This window comes from Onthophagus taurus, chromosome 6 (assembly GCF_036711975.1).
Source record: "Onthophagus taurus isolate NC chromosome 6, IU_Otau_3.0, whole genome shotgun sequence".
NCBI lineage: Eukaryota > Metazoa > Arthropoda > Insecta > Coleoptera > Scarabaeidae > Onthophagus > Onthophagus taurus.
The window spans coordinates 31,520,012-31,540,893 of NC_091971.1; the positions used below are offsets into that span (position 1 = coordinate 31,520,012).

At 32.6% G+C, this 20,882-nt stretch overlaps 1 protein-coding gene across 1 annotated transcript; it reads left to right on the plus strand.

Annotated features, from left to right (window-relative positions):
* Positions 1-8,069: 8,069 nt before the first annotated feature.
* LOC139430060 (uncharacterized) lies at positions 8,070-20,653 on the plus strand. Its single transcript, XM_071196673.1, has 2 exons — positions 8,070-8,143; positions 8,238-20,653. Exon 2 carries the CDS (start codon positions 11,604-11,606, stop codon positions 13,293-13,295), a length of 1,692 nt encoding a protein of 563 aa, XP_071052774.1. The 5' UTR covers positions 8,070-8,143; positions 8,238-11,603; the 3' UTR covers positions 13,296-20,653.
* Positions 20,654-20,882: the final 229 nt, after the last annotated feature.

Genomic DNA, 20,882 nt, shown 5'->3' on the forward strand with positions numbered 1-20,882 from the left:
AGATGGTTGCGTGAAGTAGAACATCAACGACCTTGGTCGGTTAATGTTAGGTGTGGTATAATTGGTGATGAATTGATCGGTCCATACTTTATTGGTGGTATGCTGAATAGGGAGAAGTACCGAAATTTTTTAGATGACGTCTTACCAACGTTACTTGTAGATTTGAGCAGGTAAGAAGGACAAAATATGTGGCTGCAAAATGACGGGTGTCCAGCACATTTTTCACATATTATACGTGAAGCTTTAGATCGGAATTATGCTGGGCGATGGATTGGCAGGGGAGGTCCAATTTCCTGGCCTGCCAGATCACTTGATTTAATGCCTCTTGATTTTTTTTGTGGGGCGTCCTTAAGGATAATGTTTTTCGCGAACAACTACGCTAGAAAACATGAAAGAGCGGATAAGAAATGCATGCAGAAATAGTAGCCAAGAAAACCTTTTAAGATGTAAAGAAAGTTTTAGTAGAAGGGTTAATAAATGTATTGAAATGTATTTGAACATTTATTATAAATTTTATATTTGTTGATTAATCATTTTTGTATAAATAAACAATATTTAAAACTATTTGAATAAAAAAATTATTTAGATTTCGTCTACAAAAGATGTTTCGCCGTCGTACTGGCAAAACTACACCGTAATTTTTTTTTTAATTAGTATACTTAAAATCGATAGATTCAGGTTTTGCAATCAAAAACATAGGGTGCCATTTAAAAAATTAATATAATTGAAATAAAACTGTGTATTTATAGATGGATGGTTTTTTATTTTCAGCTCTACCGGTTTCGATCGTTACATTCAATCATCTTCAGGATCAACGTCATTAAACATATCTTGTTTATCTAAAGGCTGTTATCTTCTTGATCTTGATTACTTAATTCTTCTTTTCTTTGTTACCTTGTTATTTACTCAATAAGCTTTCCTTGCATCACTAAAGCTTATAATATATTATATTATTATATAAGCCCAATAAATATTAATTTAAAAAATTGGTCGTGACCTTCATACAACCTTGAAAATACGGTCAAGGTCAAAAAAAGTTATCGTCATATGGTTTCCCCCTTCGCACAGAACAACTTTTATTTGGTTCATTTTTATGTAAAATGAACTGGTTTTGAGATAATCGCTTGTTTCACGTTAAATGGACCAGCCTGTATGTATGTTTCAATTAAAACACATATTTATTTAAAAAAAATCTTATTGTTATAAGTGAGACCACATGTCGTAAAATTCTTTTTATCAAGAAAAAAAGTGTCAGTAAGTTTTCTAATAACACCGCAAGAGTTTCTTTTTAAAAATTAACTTTATTTATTATAACGATCTTAACAAGTCGGAGGTTAAACTAATTCTAATTCTTAACAATGGAAAAGAATTTACTAAAAGAAATTAAACTTAATTCTAAGTAAAACATCTGCTTCAGGAATGAACGATGGAATGTCCTTATCATCTCTTTTCCAGAAACAGCGTATCTTCTTTATAAGTTCTCACGGGAACATGTAGATATAACTCCTCCCCCATTAGATTCAACTCAGAGGGACGGAAGTTGAATATTATTGGAATCGATAACCTGGGATTTCGATTTCTGATGTTTTCTTATTTTTCTATAAATTAAACACACAATGAACAATATTACGATTACATAGATAATGATTGTCCATGCGTTTGGTAATCTTGTAATCCCATGTTCTATCAATGGATTATTGGCGATGATCCTTGATTTCAGTTCATGAAGTTCATCTAAACCAATATCTTTTATATGTAGAGTCAAGTTAAAATAAGGTAATGTCGGATCTAGTGTTTCTTCTAATTCAGGAAATAATATTGATTTCGTTCCATTAGTTGCTTGGACGTTATTTATTATGGTTCTATTGTTGAATGAAATCTTACATCCCATAGGTATTTCGGACAGGTAAGTTCCGTGCATTCTTATGGTTTCATCTTGATAATTACACTCCAATTTTAGGAATTGTGGTATAGGAATTACCCAAATCCATTGGTTGGTGTTGTCTAATTGCTTCACAATTAATTCGGCAATTTTTATTTCTGTTTCTCTGCAATTGTTTGCACGTTTCCCATTTAATAGTTGTAGTTCACAAGGGCTTTCTTCAGTGAATTGTTCAAGATTTAATTTTTTACAAATATAAAGGTGTGGAAACATCCGTTTACATGGTTGATTTTTAAATCCAAAATACATTTCATTCTTTATCAAATATTTATCCTTTGAAATCACTGTCTTTAGACGATTCTTACTTAGTATTGGGATGGAATACAGGTGAAAATATTCAAATTGGTATGGATAGGTTATAGGAATGTGTATTAAATACGTTACTCTATTGTTAGAAATGTAACATTCAACTTCAATTAATTTTTCGAAAAACAAAGTGTTTTCAAGTGTTAACTCCATAGGTAATTGATTAACGTTAACTTGTTTGGTCAATTGCTTTAATGATCTAAATAAATCAATTACTGTGATTATGCTGGGGTGCATCACTTTTAATTTAGCAAACGTAATTGCATTTTCAACATCCTGTAAAACTGATTGTATCACTTCGTACAAATTTATCATTTGGATCAAAGTATCTTTTATAAACGTAATGTTTCGATCGTATTCAGAATGATTAATTATTAACGAAAGTTGATCGATCTTTGAATCTAATACTTTCTCGTTATGATTAATTTCCATAATTGTTTTATTGAATTTATTAATAATATCGAAACAAATCGAATTTTGGGTGACAATGCTAGTACTTAATTTATCTTGATTTTTCTGTAATTGAGTAATCAAATTATCGTAACGTTCTCCGTCTGATGCATCCAAATTGCCTGAGACAGCTTTAAATATTGAACCTAGACCATTGATCAATCCACGTCTTGTACGTTGTGGATGAGGTATAATTTCCTTTAATTTGTTTTCGGTACGTATACAGATTAATCTTAACACTTTCAAATAATTCGACATTTCGAATGAATGTTCATAATTTTTGTGAAGTAGTCCGATAATTGTTTTTGATTTTTGGTAAAGTTTATTCGTTTCGATAATTATTGGATTCAAGTCTTGGTAATGTATGAGCGTGTGAGAAAATTCTTCTACTTTAGCATTTCCTAAGTGAAGGGGTATTATTCCGGAATTCTTTTCTAAATTTCGAATTACGATTTTGTCCGGTAGTCCGAGGACGAGGGGTAACCTATAATTTTAAGAAATATTTGTACTAAAGTCATACGTTTCTTTCAAAGGTCGTTTAAGATTATCCATATGTATTTTACCTTGCGTATTGGTAGAGATTACTTTTTTATCAAGATCAGATGTTAAGATATTTGTACTTTTCTCAAATTTATTCGCTAATTTTTTCCTTTCATGCTTTTTAATAAACACTTTTTGTTGTGGCTTGAATAATGTAGGTTTGTCACGGTTTTTATTAATGTTGTCAATAATTGTTTGGTTTTTATTGATCAAATTTTCATTAATTCTGGAGTACATTAACTTTGCTTTTTCTTTATGTTGATGCATATAATCATTCAAAAGATGGGTATTTACATTAATATCGAAAGGGTCGCCATTATTTATATGGGCATTAATTACATCTACTGGTTTAAATTTAGTAGCAGAATGTAATGATTGATTGTAAGCTAGTATTGCATAAATCATTCTGGATTGTATAGTTGTGGTTGCAAAACCTTCAGAATTTAATAAACGAATGTGTTCAGCAAGAGTTGAATGAAGTCTCTCTATAACACCATTAGATTGAGGATGATGAGGTGTGATAAAATGTAGTTTTATTTTATGAAGTGCCAAAAGTTCGGTAAAAAGGTTATTTTTAAATTCGGTACCATTATCAACTATGATTTGGTTGGGTATGCCATGATGTGAAAAGTAAATTAATAATCTGTCTACGATTTCTATAGCAGCTAAAGAATTTAAAGGATATGCTTGAGCATATTTTGAAAAGCTATCGATAATCGTTAGAAATTTAGATTTTTCTAAAGTATACGTGTCCATATGTATGATTTCAAAAGGTCTTATGGCAGTAGGGGTGATATTTAATTCCATTTTTATTGGGTTCCTTTGATATTTGGCTTGTTGACAGATTTCACATTCATTAATGTAAGTCTGTATAGAATTTTTTAAATTTGGCCAATAATATTTTGATTTTATTCTCTGTTCAGTTTCATCGATTCCTCGATGATTGGATTTACCTTCGTGATAATTTTGAATTAATTCACGTATATCGTTACGGTCGGTAACATCTATCAATTTTTGGAGACAACGTTTAAATTTAAAGGAGGGCCATTTAAAATTTCGTCTAAAGATTTCACAAAAAGGTTCGTACAAATCTTTGTCGTCAAAATACAAATGATACTGAATGTTGGGTATTATAAATTGTTTAACAAAATTTATTATTTCAGTCTCTAAGTTTGATTTTGAGAATTGTACATAAATTCGTTGCTTATTTTCAAACAATTTTTCATGTTTGGGTTTCGCTGGACTGTGTAAAACAGAAGATATTATTAATTGATTATACCCGTGATTAATAGGGGTATCGGAAATAGGTATGTCAACTATTGGATTTTGATCGTCATTTGAGTGAAGTGTGTCATCTAAATCTGGAATATTATCTAAGTCAATGATATCTAAAGGTTCGTCGTCTGGGTGAACTTGAATAGAGTCATTATCATCGACAGGTACGGAAGTAATATTGGTATTAGAATCATTCATGTATGCTAAGATATCGAATGTTTCTTTAGTGTTTAATTCAATTCGCGAAAGTGCGTCGGCGTTGGTATTTAATTTACCTTTTTTGTAAATAATGTTATAGTCAAATTCCTCGAGTTTAATACGCCATCGAAGTAATTTGGAATGAGGGTCTTTTAATGAAAATAACCATTGGAGTGGTTTATGGTCTGTTATGATGTTAAATTTTCTTCCAAAAAGGTAGGGTCTGAAATATTTTGTTGCCCAGACAATCGAAAGTAATTCTTTCTCGATTGTCGAATAATTTTGTTCAGAGTCATTTAATGTTCTCGATGCGTAAGCTATAGGTAGATCGCTACCAATTGGTCCTTGCGATAAAATAGCACCAAGAGCTACATTACTGGCATCGGTTGTTAAATTAAATTGTTTTGAAAAATCGGGATATTTAAGTAAAGGTTCATTTATTAACAGATTTTTACAAGTCTCAAAACAAGTAACGAATTCTTGATTGTGTTCAATCTTTGCTCCTTTTTTTAAGCATTTTGTAAGGGGTCTCGTTATTCTCGCGAAATCTCTGATAAATTTGCGGTAATAACCTAATAATCCAAGGAATCCTTTAATTTGTTTGGTGGTTTTAGGAATCGGGTACTTTTTTACTGCTGAAATTTTGTCTGGATTAGGTTTTACACCTTCCGGAGTAACTATGTGACCTAAATACGCGACTTCTTTTCTAAGAAATTCTGATTTGTCTAATTGAATTTTAAAATTTGATTGTCTTAATCTGTTAAATACTGTTTTTAGTCTATCAAGGTGTTCTTGTAGGGATGTGGAGAAAATAATTATATCGTCTAAGTAAACAAGACATTTTTCGTTTTGAATACCACGTAAAATGTTATCCATTACGCGTTGGAAAGTGGCGGGTGCGTTTTTTAAGCCGAATGGCATTCTTAAAAATTCATAATGTCCATTTTCACAATTAAACGCGGTTTTTGATATGTCGGATTCATTCATTTCGATTTGGTGGAATCCACTAGCCAAATCTAAGGTGGTAAAATATTGACATTTGCCTAGTTTATCTAACAAATCTGTGATATTAGGCAATGGGTACTTATCGTTTATTGTTTTTTCGTTTAACTTGCGGTAATCTATGACTACACGCCATTTTTGCTTTCCAGTGGAATCAATCTTTTTGGGGACTACCCAAATTGGAGAAGACCAAGGGGAATTACTGGGTCTGATAATTTTTTGATCGAGCATTTTATTAATTTGATTTTCTACTTCTGGTTTATGTATGAAAGGGTATCTATATGATTTCGTATAAATTGGGATTTCGTCTGTCGTTTTGATAGTATGTTTAATTTGATTAGTAAACGTCAAACGGTCGTTTTCATTATAAAATATATCTGAATATTCTCTACAAAGTTCTAAAATTTGTTGTCTTTCTTCATCGTTTAGGTGGTCAGTCCGAATTTTAGATAAGTCAAAGTGTTGGTCTGTATTGTCGTGATGATAACTTACAACATGATTAAATTGAATTGTTTCTAAATCTTTCTCACAGAATTTTTCTACTTTTAGAGGTTTAGTTAAATCTAACGAAACTGAATGATCATTTTTATTAAGTATGGAAGTTATTGCTAATCCCTGGTTTGCGATAGTTAAAGTTTCAGGAATTTCACAATCTTGAATTTTGGTGTACGGAATTATTATTTCTCCGTCAGAAATAGATGTTCTAATTTTAACAATTTGTTCTGTTCTCTCAGAAATGATTATGTTATTGTTATTAAGTATTTCTGATTGATAATACTTTAATTGAATTTGTGCATAAGGTGTTAAAATTATGCCTTTATCATAATCAAGGGTAGCTTTTAATAATCGAATGTTATCTAAGCCAATGCATCCGTCAAATACGTCATGAAACTTAAATAAATAAAATTTAAGTAAATTTTGTTCCGGTAATTTAAATAATTTTGAGGCGGGCATGTAAGTGCTATATTTATGTGTAGATTTCTGCAGAGCTGTTTTAACAATAAAAGGATCGTTTTGAATTAATTTCGGATAAAGTTTAAATGCAATGTCCGGATTTATGAAAGATCTTGAGGCTCCGGTGTCTACCAAAAAATTAAGATTATGTTCGGGTAAGGTGATATAAGATAGGGTGTCAGAACTAGACATGGAATTTATTAAAATTTCCTCTAATTCTACGTTTGATTGGTTGATTGAGGCAGATTGTAAAAATTTTCGTCATTATAATATTCTTGTGTATCAGATTCGTAAATATTGTCATTATCGGTATCTCCCGATTCAACTGATTGAAATTTAGGTTGAAAGTCATTGTTAAATTCGATGTTTTCAGGTATTTCAGGTGAAATATTTTCGTCGTTAGGTTGACCAGTTTCAACAGAAAACATTCTCATTCGTTTTAATGGGTTATTTCGTAAAGTATTTGATTGATGAGTGCTAGTGCTCATTGGAGTCGGTGTAGGAAAATTTTTGTTTTGGTTTGGTCGAAAAGCGTTTTGGGGTCTACCAAAGGTTTGAGCATTTGTCGGAAATCTTTGTGGTTGATGATTAAAATTGGGTCTTATATTGATCGGTTGTGAGGGAAAATTTGATTGTCTTGGTTGAAAGTTTTGTTGATTGTAATGTGGTGGTTGATGTGAATTCATTCCCCAGAATTGGTGTGTAAATTGAGGTGGATAATGATTGTTATATTTAAAATGTTGTGAATCTGGTTTAGGAAATTGCGGTTTCTGTACCAGTTTCGGTTGAGAATCAGGTAATCTCATTGGTCTCATGGTCTGATTTTGAAAATAAAGTGTATTATTTTCTTGAATCACAAATTGAAGAGCTTCGTTTAGGTTGGTAGGACGCATGCAACGTATAGTGGTTCCCAAGGGTTCTTTTAATCCAGATAAAAATGTTTTAAGTGTTAATTTATTGTAAAGATTTCGTTTTAAAGCTTTCGCGGGTTCCGTGTGTTCATGCATGTCTACATACGAGCAAATTAAATTTAAAATGTATAAACAACGGTCATAAAATTGATGGGGTTGTTCGTTATTATTTTGTCGTAACATAACTAGGTCTCTATTTAAACAAGCTTCGTCTCTTTGGTCTGCAAAATTACGTTGAAGAGTGATTTTTAAAGACTCCCAGGTGGAGACGTTTTGAATATTTACTACTAATCTAGCATTTCCGGTTAATTTACCAATTAAAGAATTTAGTAAATAAATATTTTGAAAATCGTTAGGTTTACTTACGTCATAAAATGCGGTAATTAAACTTTGACAAGTTTGTATGTAGCGATTCAATTCATTCGGGTTTCCATCAAATTGAGGAACGCAATTTAAATATTCTGGTTTAAAAGCCATTTCTAAATTTAAATTTGGAGTGTTTGTAACGTTTGTGATTACGGAATTTGTTAAGGAATTTATAGTAAGAAATTCTTCTGAAGACAGTGTGAGTCTTTGTAAATTATTGAGCAAATCGTCAACTGACATAAATGAAATGTACTTACAAAACTAAAGTGATTCTCATAACGGCGTTTCTATAGGAAATTGCCTTGTGCCTTGATTGGTTTGGGGGTCCTTCCTGCGGATGTGGACGATGATGTTCCAAATCCCGTGAAATCCGTGAGTCCAGATGTTGAACGATTCAATGTCCGGTCACCGATATCACTGTTCGAATTACCGATTAATCGAAGATACGAAAATTGTTGTACGATACACCAATCTCGATAATCCTGCTGACTGCGCCAGTTTTCTAATAACACCGCAAGAGTTTCTTTTTAAAAATTAACTTTATTTATTATAACGATCTTAACAAGTCGGAGGTTAAACTAATTCTAATTCTTAACAATGGAAAAGAATTTACTAAAAGAAATTAAACTTAATTCTAAGTAAAACATCTGCTTCAGGAATGAACGATGGAATGTCCTTATCATCTCTTTTCCAGAAACAGCGTATCTTCTTTATAAGTTCTCACGGGAACATGTAGATATAACTAGTATTACAAAATAAGAAAAACGAAAAAAAAAACAATTCCACAACTGTAGTACATCTTTTGTGGTACATTACTTGCTTTATTGTATTATCTGACATGAAAATTGTCATGTAACTGTTTTTGGTCAGTTATTTTGTAATACTGATAGTTTTTCTTTATAAAAAGAATTTTACAACTAAGACAACCTATATCCTCCTATAACATACTCTTATAACTAAGACAAAAAGTGAAATAGGTGTTCTTTACTTGTAGTCTGAAGAAGCTGGGGATCTTTGGTGAAACATCACAAATATATGTGTTTTAATTGAAACAATCTCGTTTGAGAAGAAAAATTCTTTAAGTTATTCAAACATAAACAGAGATAAAAAAAATCAAAAATACCACTAATATGGCTTAAATTTAACTTTGAATGATGAATTAATAATCATAAATGACCTACATAAATTATTAGAATGTTTATGTTTAAATTGTTTACAAATAAGAATTTTATTTTACTTACCAATTTAATATATTTTGTATAAATAATTACTAATAAATCTAACTTTTGTTTTTCAAGTTAGAAGTTTTATTTTTAAAAACTCTTTTCAAAAATTAAGTTATTTTTATTTTAGAATTAATTACAAAGTTCAAACTAACACTATAACGACGTCGAGTGAAATGAATTAATTATTAAGATTTTCGTGGCCTTTTATACTATTTTCAGAAGATTTATGCTGAATGGATGATTCATGGTTCTCCTTAGATATGGTGACACATAACTTATATTAAATGCATATCTACTCTTATACTTACTTTATTTGTCCTAATCAATGAGAAAACAATCGTAAAAATTATTGATTGATAATTTAGACATTTGATACAGTAGGCGTAAGTAACAAGTGTAGTACTTCTATTATTACTTTTCTTACCTTAAAGTATGATTTTGTTGCAGCATTTACCGTCTGCGCCCCGGGTGGTATGCTCGGCATATGCATATCTTCTGAGGAAGCATGTATGAGCATGTTGTCCGGGATGCAGATGCTAAACGCCAACGAAATTATACCTTCAAGTTTTCTGAAACGTCAACGAAACCTTTCAGAAATTATTTTTAAATGTTTATGATACATACTAGTAATGTAATGTAAACGTAAACAAAACATTTCAGAAATAATTCAAAACCGTTAATGAAACATTTTAGTAATGTACCGACTATGTCAGCTGTATGTTGCAGAAACGTTTTAATAGAAACGTTTCAATGAAACATAAAAAGGACCGGACATTAGCAGTTTCAGACACGTTTCAACTATGTTTCAGAAATATGTCGAAGAAACATTTTATGTTTCAATAATATGTATCAGAAATGTTTCTGAAACGCAAATTTGTTTACTGGGTCAGGAAATAAGCACGCTGATAGGATGGGAAAAGGGTCGCTGGGAAAGTGCCCTGTTCCCCTTTCCCGACAATTGTCCCTTCTATTGTAACTTATATTGAGTTAATTAAAAACCTGACGCGCAAAAAATTCCTTGACTGGTGGGATAGAGTTAAAAGGTGCCAGTTAGCTAAGCGGCTATTAGTTTATCCCTCAGCTGACGCAGCACAGAAATTTGTGAGGCTGGGTAAGAGCGCCTGACCGGTTATTACGAGACTTGTTACAGGTTACTGTAAGTTGTTGTACTTATATTGACAGCCCTCTCTGTCGTGCTTGTGAACACGACGACGAGACGGTTTATCACATCTTGTGTGACTTTTCTGCCCTTCCGGACTTTAGATTAAGAGTGTTCGGGGAAGAATGAGAGCTCAGAGACACATCTCTGAGCTGTATCCTAGCGTTTGGTAACTCTTTAGGCTAGTCGATATAACCCATAACCGGAGTGAGTGTTGGGAGGATGTACAAGGCCCTCCCCTTCTCTTACATACATACAAGTCCTACCAGACATGTATCATTTTATTTCATACTGTTGAGTCTGTTCATAATATCTCCAAAAGTACTACTTGTCGGATCAACAAGAAATTTTAATTACTAAGTAGTATCTTCTAACGCCATAGAGCAGGTTTGGGTTACGTTTACTATTCGTAAGATAGCTTTTGCAGTGGGTGTTGCTTACACATCGCAGAGAAGGGGTGACCCAGAGGCTTTCATCTGCGAACTAGAATCACAGTTGTCGATTGTTACCCCTACTGTAGACAAAGTGATACTTACGGGACTTTAATTTTGATTTATGTGGAGACCTTGACCGTTTGGGAGAAAGACTTATTGGCGGCTTAGACGTTTTTAATTTGAATCAAATCGTTTGGTCTCCCACTACATAACTAGTACCACCGAAACAATTACACAGGGGAACAAAACAATATTTTTTTTCTGCGGCCTAATTTTATGGAGCCAATTTAAATGCACATCATTATGAAGTTCTTATGCTATAAATTAGATTGTTTGAATTGACTCTAGTTTTCGTGATAAACCGATCTATATAAAATGAAAAGACAGCTTTACATAATTTACCATAAATCGACAATTAGTTGTCTGATTGGGAAAAATATAATATCAAGCTCACCCTAAGATGGCCATTGACGTATAGGACTACAGCCTTCACATTCACTTTCACTATTTTTTTCGTTTTTAATACTATCTAACATTTCATATAATTACAAGTAAACACCTATATTGGTAAATCTTTACTAAGCAACATTGGTGGTATAGCAGAGTGTTACACATCTGGGATCGCATACGTGTTTTTTATTTATTGCTCTTTTCCTCGTCAACTTGTTTTCATTGTATAAATTGTGGAACTGGTATTTTTATTAAAATAACAAAATCCTCGAAATATCAAATAGCCTTAAAATTTTAACATTGTTTTTTTTGATCACTATTCGGTGTAGTTTACTCATTCTTGTGTCATTTTTATTGTCATCTTGACGTAGTTGTTGAAAATAAAAAAGTATGAGTGGATCATCATGCAAGTCCTGTGTTAATAATCCCTATCATTTCTGCTATATATGTGGTAAATACTGTCAGGAAAAGCAACGAAGGAATATAAACGATTTCGTGAAACAAGCCTATCAGGCATATTTTGGAAAACACCTTGGACAGCAAGATAAATGTTGGGTTCCGCATAAAGTTTGTAAAACTTGTGTGGAGTCACTCAGATACTGGACACAAGGAGGTCGAAAAGGGCTGCCATTTGGAATACCGATGACTTGGAGAGAGCCAAGAAACCACTTTGATGACTGCTATTTTTGCGCTGTAAATGTAGAGGGTATGAATCGGTATAAAAAGCGTTCATGGATTTACCCAGATGTACAACAATCAGCTAAGCCACCAACGTTGCATAGTAAAGATTTACCAACACCGCAATTTACTTCTTTACCCGGCGATTGTTATGATGATGTTGAAATGTTAGACGTTAGCAGTAGCAGTGAACACAGCAGTGAAAGTGAATTCGAAGAAAGTAGTCCTACACGAAAAGGGTTTTCTCAGAGTGAGCTAAACGACTTGATTCGAGATTTAAATTTATCGAAGAAATCAGCTGAGCTTCTTGCGTCAAGACTGAAAGAAAAACATTGCCTTCATCCTGGCGTGTCAATAACAAGTTATCGAACTAGAGAGCGCGATATTCTTCCTTATTTCACAAATTTGAATGATATCGTATATTGTAATGACATTTCTGGGCTTTTAAATTTAATGGGCCCTCCAGAATATCAACCACAAGACTGGCGACTATTCATAGATAGTTCTAAAAGAAGTTTGAAATGTGTGTTACTGCATAACAGAAACGTGTTAGCATCAATCCCAATAGGTCATTCCACTATACTTAAGGAAGAATATAAAAACATCAAGCTTGTTTTAGAAAAAATTTCATACGATCAACATCAATGGCAAGTGTGTGTAGATTTAAAAATGGTAAACTTTTTATTGGGGCAGCAGAGTGGATACACAAAATATCCTTGCTTTCTATGTCTGTGGGATAGTCGAGCGAAAAATGAACACTGGACCAGGAAAGTCTGGCCATCGAGACTTAACATGGATGTAGGAAAAGCAAACATCATCGAAGAACCATTAATAAGTCGCGAAAAAGTTATCCTGCCTCCCCTCCATATAAAACTTGGACTTATGAAACAATTCGTGAAAGCTTTAGATAAGAACGGCGACTGCTTCAAATATATTTGTGAATTATTTCCTGGTCTCAGTATCGAGAAGTTAAAAGCAGGTATTTTTGACGGTCCCAAAATTCGCTCCCTTATTAAAAACCAAGATTTTAAAAACCATATGAATCAAGTTGAATCGCAAGCATGGTCAAGCTTCGTATTGGTTGTCGAAAATTTTTTAGGAAACCATAAAGCTGAAACACATTATGAATTGGTAGACAACATGCTTAAAAAATTCCAAAAACTGGGCGTTAACATGAGCGTGAAACTGCATTACTTGCACAGCCATTTAGACAAATTTCCAGATAATTTGGGTGACTACAGCGAAGAACAAGGGGAGCGGTTTCACCAAGATATCAAGATTATGGAAGAGAGATATAAAGGGCGGTGGGACCACCATATGATGGCGGATTATTGCTGGAATTTACAGAGAGATTGCCTTAATCAAAAACACAATAGAAAATCACACAGAAAACGATTTTCTTAAAAGTTATCGATATGTTTTTGTTTATTATAGTTAATTTTGTTTTATTTTTTGTTTTAAGTCGAATGGATAAATAATTTTAAAATATAGATTTCAACAATATTCTCTTTTCTCAAAATTTAATTTTCTGTATAAATTAATACTTTATCTCAAAAACTAGAGTCAATTCAACAAATAAATTACTATTTTTATATTCAGTGGACCAAAATGAACCAAAATTGACTAAGATATCTCATGCCGCAGAATCACTGTTGCTCTGTGTTATCGATCTCATTTTTGTTTCTGATACTGCTATCATTAGGGATACCGACGTTGTTTCTTCGAATTTTCTTAATATGGAGGTGAATAAGAGAGCCCTTAGGAAGTCAGAGCAAGTAAATTTAGCCACGCTATTCGACAGGTAGGATGTTTTAGTATATTTGTAACTATCAGATTTTTGGGGACTGCCGTCGTTAACACACGGTGAATTATTTAATATGGGGTGAATAAAAGAGCCCTTAGGAAGTCAGGGCAAGTAAATCTGGCCAGGCTATTCGACAGGTGGCATGCTTTAGTATATTTAGCAACTATCAGATTTTTGGGGACTGCCGTTGTTAACACAGGGCGTTTTTTTTAATATGGGGGTGAATATAAGAGCCCTTAGGAAGTCAGAGCAAGTAAATCTGGTTACGCTGTTCGACAGGTGGGATGTTTTAGTATATTTAGCAACTATCAAATCTTTTGGGACTGCCGTCGTTAACACAGGGCTAATTTTTAATATGAGGGTAAGACAGGCTTTACGAAATCGGAGCAAGACAATTTATTTACGCTAATTTTTCAATTGTATTTATTGCTGTGTTTCAAATTGTTCGACCTTTAGAATCAATATAATCGTCGAATTTTCTGTAGTTTTGTTGCTTACAAATTACAACGTGTGAAACCGACTTCATTGTATACCGGGTGACCTCACTGAAATGGCGTGCTATGTTTGGCGTGCCGTTTTCACACTGGTAAAATAATGTGTGCCATGGAAACAAAGTAGATAAATTAACTAATGTTTATTAATGTTTTTTAATCTAAATAATAAGAGAAAAAATTAAAGAATGTGTTGAAAATGTAAAAAATTTGGCTTGCATAATTCTGACCGACGAATTACTGATTATCCTTATGTCAGTACAAGTATTCCTAATCCTATTAAAAGTTCATCCCTTTTGGGAACAAGTGTCTCATACAATTTTTCTTTCAAATATCTCCACACAAAAACGTCTAAAGCATTAAAATCTGCAGATCGTAGGGGTATGCGACTGGTCTACCACGACCAATCCATCTTCTAGGAAAATGGTTGTCTAGCTAATTTCTTACCACCCTACCGTGATAAGCTGCACAATCTTCGCGTTGAAATCAGCCTCTCTTCTTAAAGCTAAATCAATGTCATCCCACATATTGGCATGTTCAGCTACCAAAAATTACAAGAACGTCGCAGCGGTTAGTTGTGATGGCAAAAAGTATGGCCCGAAAAGATGGTTATTATAAACATCTACCCAGACGTTGACACTAAATTCATGTTGGAAGTTTCATGGCCGAACTACATAGGAATACCAAAACATGTAAATTGTGAAAGTTTACAATCGCACGTCCTGTGAAACACGATTCATCGTTCCACATTACATTATTTCAAAAATCTCGAAACACGCGTCCTAGAAATTCGTAACGTATTCGGAACTAACACTCGTAGTGAGGTCGCTGTCGAACTCACTCAAAATTCTTCTTCTAAAGTTTCTTTGCAGTCTAATATTGTCATTATTACGATCTACCCGTCATTATTTAGCCCTTGTTCAACTATTTGTCTATGCACTTTCACAAACACAAAAGGATGCGGATGTCTTCTATTTGGATATCTTCTCCTATACTCTAGGGCTACTTCTGCTGAATATCCGTTTGCAAATCCATAAACAAAATTTGACGCTGATCAACAACTACTGGTGATTTGACACTTGATGCAATAAACTAAAACATTAGTGAACTTACCTACTTTGTTTCAATGGCAAACATTATTATACCTATCTTTAACAATCCTCTAAAAAAATTGGTCTATATCGAATAATAAACAGCGGATTATCTTGAAAACGATCAACTTTAGCGCATTTTGATAAGAGTGCCGTTTTTGCTTAAAAAAGTACCGAGAATAAGAATTTTTGTTCAAAAAGCCAAAAAGTATACTCTCAGAAAAGTTATTATTAGTTTAATCCGTAAAGATGCGTTACAGAGCGCCCACTGCCGCCTGCGCGCCTATAATAAAACGGACTTCATAATCGTCTTTCTCATTCCAAAAAACCTTCGTATAATCAATTTAAAAATTTAATTTGAGCACCTGTATCTCCAAAATAAAGCGTTTGTCGACCTATGTTTATATCCTGCTACAAAAACCTGAAACACCCTGTATATCACGGAGAAACTTTTGCTTGATATTATTTATGTAAATATTCGTATTTTGTACTACTAAATTTACTATTTCATCGTCGAAAAACAGTCGCCAACAGTCGATTTCCTTTTTTGCGTGTCTTGTTGCTGAAGCAACGCTCCCGGATGATTTGACTAATATATTATGTGAGAGTGCTTGTGTAATCTTCATGGTGTTTTCCTCCATTGAGTACCATCTCTCCCTATGGCAAAGATTAACAAAACTTACCAATAAAAACTAAAAAATTCTAACTTTTACTTACCACTATAAAAGTTATCACTTTTTTTATTTTCTTCGGCTTCTAAAGCTTCTATATCTATTATGGTCAGTATCCGAATTAACGGATCTGGTTTCTAAATTATCCTTCTTCGGGCACTACATTTACAACATCATGTTCAAAAATAATACGATGAATCTTGTCAATATCTTGAGAGTTATTCGTTTCACTACTATTTATATTCACTTTGCTACTATTTTTATTCATTTTATTACAATTTTTATTCACTTCACTACTGTTTTTATACATTTATATCTTGAAATAGGGAAGTTTACGTAAGTATCGTACAATAAATTAAAAAAATATCTTTTCAGAAATAATGTCAGCAATACTTACAATTGTAAAAGGCAACACAGCAAAAAAGGCACAAAACAATACAAAACTTTTAAAATAGTACGGTGGGTATGGACGTGAATAACCTAAATAACCGTATACGGTGCGTAATCCGATGCAACTGAACGGTAAATCCCCCGATTCATGAAAAACTAGTGTGAATGTATGAATGTATGTGGTGAGAAACTAGTACGAATGTATGAATTCGTGACAAGATAACTAAAGGAGCTATCTCAGAAAGGTGATTCAGCGTTATTCCTTAACTACGAGCCCTAACAACTATACTATAGGGGGTGATTCTTTAGGCAATTTTAAGGGTACTTTGATATATGAACCATGGGCGACTTGGGCTCCCCTAAGGAGCTACACCCCTCCAAAAATGGCGGAAAATTTTGGTTTAATTTTTTTTCTCAAAAACCTTAAACGCTAGGAAAACAAAATTTGGGGAATATGTTTAACTCATAGTAGGGCACGTTTTCACCCTATTTGTACTTTCAGCCTATCCTTCTAAACTACTAAACGTAACCACCCCCTTTACATTTTTGCTAACATTTTTACGCAGGTAGATGAAAGTATCCTAAAACTTTTTTGTCTCTCTAAAATTTTTCCAAAAACGACTAATTTTTGAGAAAAAAGAATAATAAAGCAAACACTGCCCGTTAAACAACGGGGTTGTCTATCAAAAGTTGGAATGAATATTTAATGAAAAAATCTTAGTGGGCTTTGCAATCTTTGTCAGAAATATTTTTGACGTTTAAATGTCAGTGTTTTTCTTACTATTATTATTGTTTTTCAAATTAATTTTTGAATAAAGTTCTACCGCATTTACGCTCGTTCACTCGACGTTTCAAAATTTTAAATAAAACAATAATAATAGTAAGAAAACCACTGACATTTAAACGTCAAACATATTTCTGACAAAGATTGCCAAGCCTGCTAAGATTTTTTCTTTTAAAATTCATTCCAACTTTCGATTAATAACGCTACAGCTTAACAGTTAGTGTTTGCTTAATTCATTTTTTTCTCAAAAACTATTAACTTTTCGAAGAACATTAGAGAGGCAAAAAAGTTTTAGAATATTTTCGTCTATTTAAATAAAATATTTCCAATGTATTTATCACCGTCATAAAAAAGATCTAGACAAAAATTGAACGGGGGTGGTTATGTTTAGTAACTTAGAAGGGAAGATTGAAAGTACAAAGAGGCTCGAAACATGCCCTATTATAAGCTAAACATATTTCCCAAATTTCATTTTCCTGGTGATAATGGTTTTCGGGAAAAAAAAATAAACCAAAATTTTTCACCATTTTTAAAGGGGCGTAGCTTCGCAGGGGAGTCGAAATAGCTGATAGTTTATACAAGAGCACCCTTAAAATTGCCTAAAGAATCACCCCCTGAAGTTTGGGCACGTCATTCAGATACACCTGTATATTAGGACATAATAGAATTTATATGTAATTAACAACAATTAAACAGATTAATTGGTTTTAATACATTTTTCAAATTATTATCATTTAATTTAACAATTTTATCTAATGAACAACACAAAAACAAAATACATATCCTATTACTTCTAATTAACCTTCGAGCGGGCGCGCTCGATTTTGTAACACGAGCGGGCGCGCTGTGTATAAAATTTATAACACAGGTCCGTATCAATTTTCGAGCGGGCGCGCTCGATTTTATAACAAAAGCGGAATATAACAAATACATTTTATGACAACGGGTTCGCATTAATAAGTATGTATTAGGTTATTAAAAAAAACACATTTTACTAGAGTAGAAGTATATAATATGTATTAAGTAACTGTTAACATAAAATGAAATCAATGAAATGAATTCATTTTTAAAAATCAAAAACCTTTAACAAACTAATAAAAAAACAAATAAAATAATAAATATTAAAAAGCAAATAAATTATTAAAAAACATACGCATTTATATTTTACATTTTGCGACATTTCAAGGTTGTTGCGATTTTGACGGTTTGTAATTGTTAAATATTTTATATTTTAATTTGAATCAGATTTATTTTTACAGTCTAAACAAATTTCTTCTGTAGTAAATAATCTGCTATTAATTATAATTACGCTGGTATAATAGTTGTCAGTAGTAACATTTCTGTTTGAATTTTCTAATGGTTTTACCAATCGCTTTACAATATCCATCGGTTTGTTAGATACCATATACGGACCATCTGGTTGCTTGCCGCAATACATTTCTATGTTGTATGTATAAAAAGTTTTCACATCGCAAAGTGCATACATTTTTATCCCATATTTAGCAAGTTTGCTTGGAATATACTGTATCCATGCACATCTACCTCGGAAAGGATGCAACATTTCGTCTATTGGGACGAATTCACCTAACTTGAAAAACGCTGGCTGTTTTCTAGAAATTTCTCGAAGAAACACCGAATTGCTGCCAATTTGTCAGTTTTACGCCTATCGACTCTTGTAACTTTATCATCAAAGCGGAGAGATCGAGTTAAAAACAAAAACCGTTTGTAGCTCATCACTGCTCTAACCATTTGAATACCTGTTCCATCGCTGCTCCAAATTTCTTATACATTGGCAAAATGTGACTTTTTAATACCTATTAAGAAAAGTATTCCCAAATAAGCCAATAATTAGTTTATGTTGGTATCTTTGATATCTCTGCTTCGTGTGTAATCACGATTTAATCTCAGAGATTCTATATAAGTATTTTTATGTGCCACAATATTTTCAAGCATTATACTATCGATAATTTTTTGAAATAGTTCTAATTCACTAAGATTTTTTACACCACAAGTAGGACCTGAAACTTCTTTTATTATGTTAATATTTTTAGTTCGACTTGATTTTGCGTATTTTGTTCTTTTCCACATGCTGACATTGTCTTTTCCAACATAAAAATCTTCAATACATGTCTCAATGCTTTCTTCATCCTCTTCAGAAGAATTATCCTCTTCAGATGCGCTGTCAAAATTATTCACTTCAATTTCTTCATCACTCAGATCACTTCCGGCTTCACTATCTTCTTCTTCTTTTTGCGGTTTATCAAATAGTCCTTGAATGTTGTTTTCAATGTCACTTTTAGATAATATTTCTGGTGCTGCCATCATTTATCTATTATATTTTAACACTTGTTATATTTTAACACACTCAATATTTTTTTCAACACAAAAACTTTTGAATAAAACGACTTCTTTTCGCTCCAACGACACTTTACACAATGACTGTAACGCTGATCTCTAAACTTATATATTGACAACCGTATTCTAAATATACCCCGAAATCCTCCAAGGATTACCTACTAATAAAAACTAATCGTAAATAACTGTAGCGAACCGCAGATCAGTTCAGATTTTGGTAATTAAATTATATTTATTAAATATTTTTATTCATTCTCGGATAGAGGGGATCGCTGCTCGACTCATCCTTCCCTTCCTTTTCTTTTGTCTAATTGTTATAGTTGTAATTGTTTGATTGGTTAAACCACGCGTTGACCAATAAGATTATTCTTAGAGTTAAGAGCGTTCAGGGGGAAAACGTTTTCCTTTTCTTTTCCTTCCCTCTCTTTTGTTTAATTGCTGATGTTGCAATTTCTAATTGGTTGAGCCATGTGTTGGCCAATAAGGACTTTCCTAGAGGAAAGAGCGTCCAGGGGGTAAAGGTTTAAATATTGAGGAGGAGCGCCTGTTGAGGAAGTTAAGTTAAGGCAGTTCGGTTTGGATTTAAATTAATTTCTTCGGCGAAGCACCCTATTCGGTTTCGGTTAAGAGTCTTAGTGTAAAGTCCGAGTAAGACTCCGGTAATTCTTAAGTTTGATGTAAGTTATTTAATTAATAATTATTAATTAACTTTTATTCGATCGGATTAAAATTAAAGTGTTATACTTTTTGACGAGTCGCTCCTCTCAATATAACCCGGTAAGTCGTTAATGTTTTATTTTATATATTAACTTGTAAAGATTGTAACTAATTGCTTTGGCTTCTTCTGATTTGGTATAAACCTACGTAATATTCGATGTTATTTTTGAATTATTCATTTTATTAAATTGATCATTTTGTAATTGTTGAACTTAGATATTTTTTGATGTTTTTAATTAAATTGCTTATACAGATTTTCAAGTAAAGTCAGGTAAATTACTAGATTAAAATTTCTCTTGTTAATCAATATAAAGTTTTCGAGTTATTTTTGTAGCTAAATTTTGTTTGTTCCAATTTATTTTAACTTTAATTCTGTTTATTAATTTTAGGTTGTATTTTATTTCTTTTGCTATTGTTTTCGTTTGATTTTACTTCATTAAATTTGTTATTTAAATTTGACTTGATTTCTTTTATTAAATTTCATTTAACTTTGCTCCCTAAGTCAAGCCGGCGTGACAAGGTTCTGCTTGTCGCATACGCCTTTAGCACGCCCACACAACAAAGTAAGAGCCGCTCCTTACATAACTCCTAAAAAATAATTACGGTCTGTGCAAACAAACCCTCATGGCGTTTAAAATTTAGTTTCCGGTCCCAATAGATCTCTTATTTACACGCAAGAAACCTGAAT

Bases quoted from the DNA above. Each gene is read 5' to 3' on its own strand.
- LOC139430060 (XM_071196673.1), top strand. From the start codon at position 11,604: ATGAGTGGATCATCATGCAAGTCCTGTGTTAATAATCCCTATCATTTC.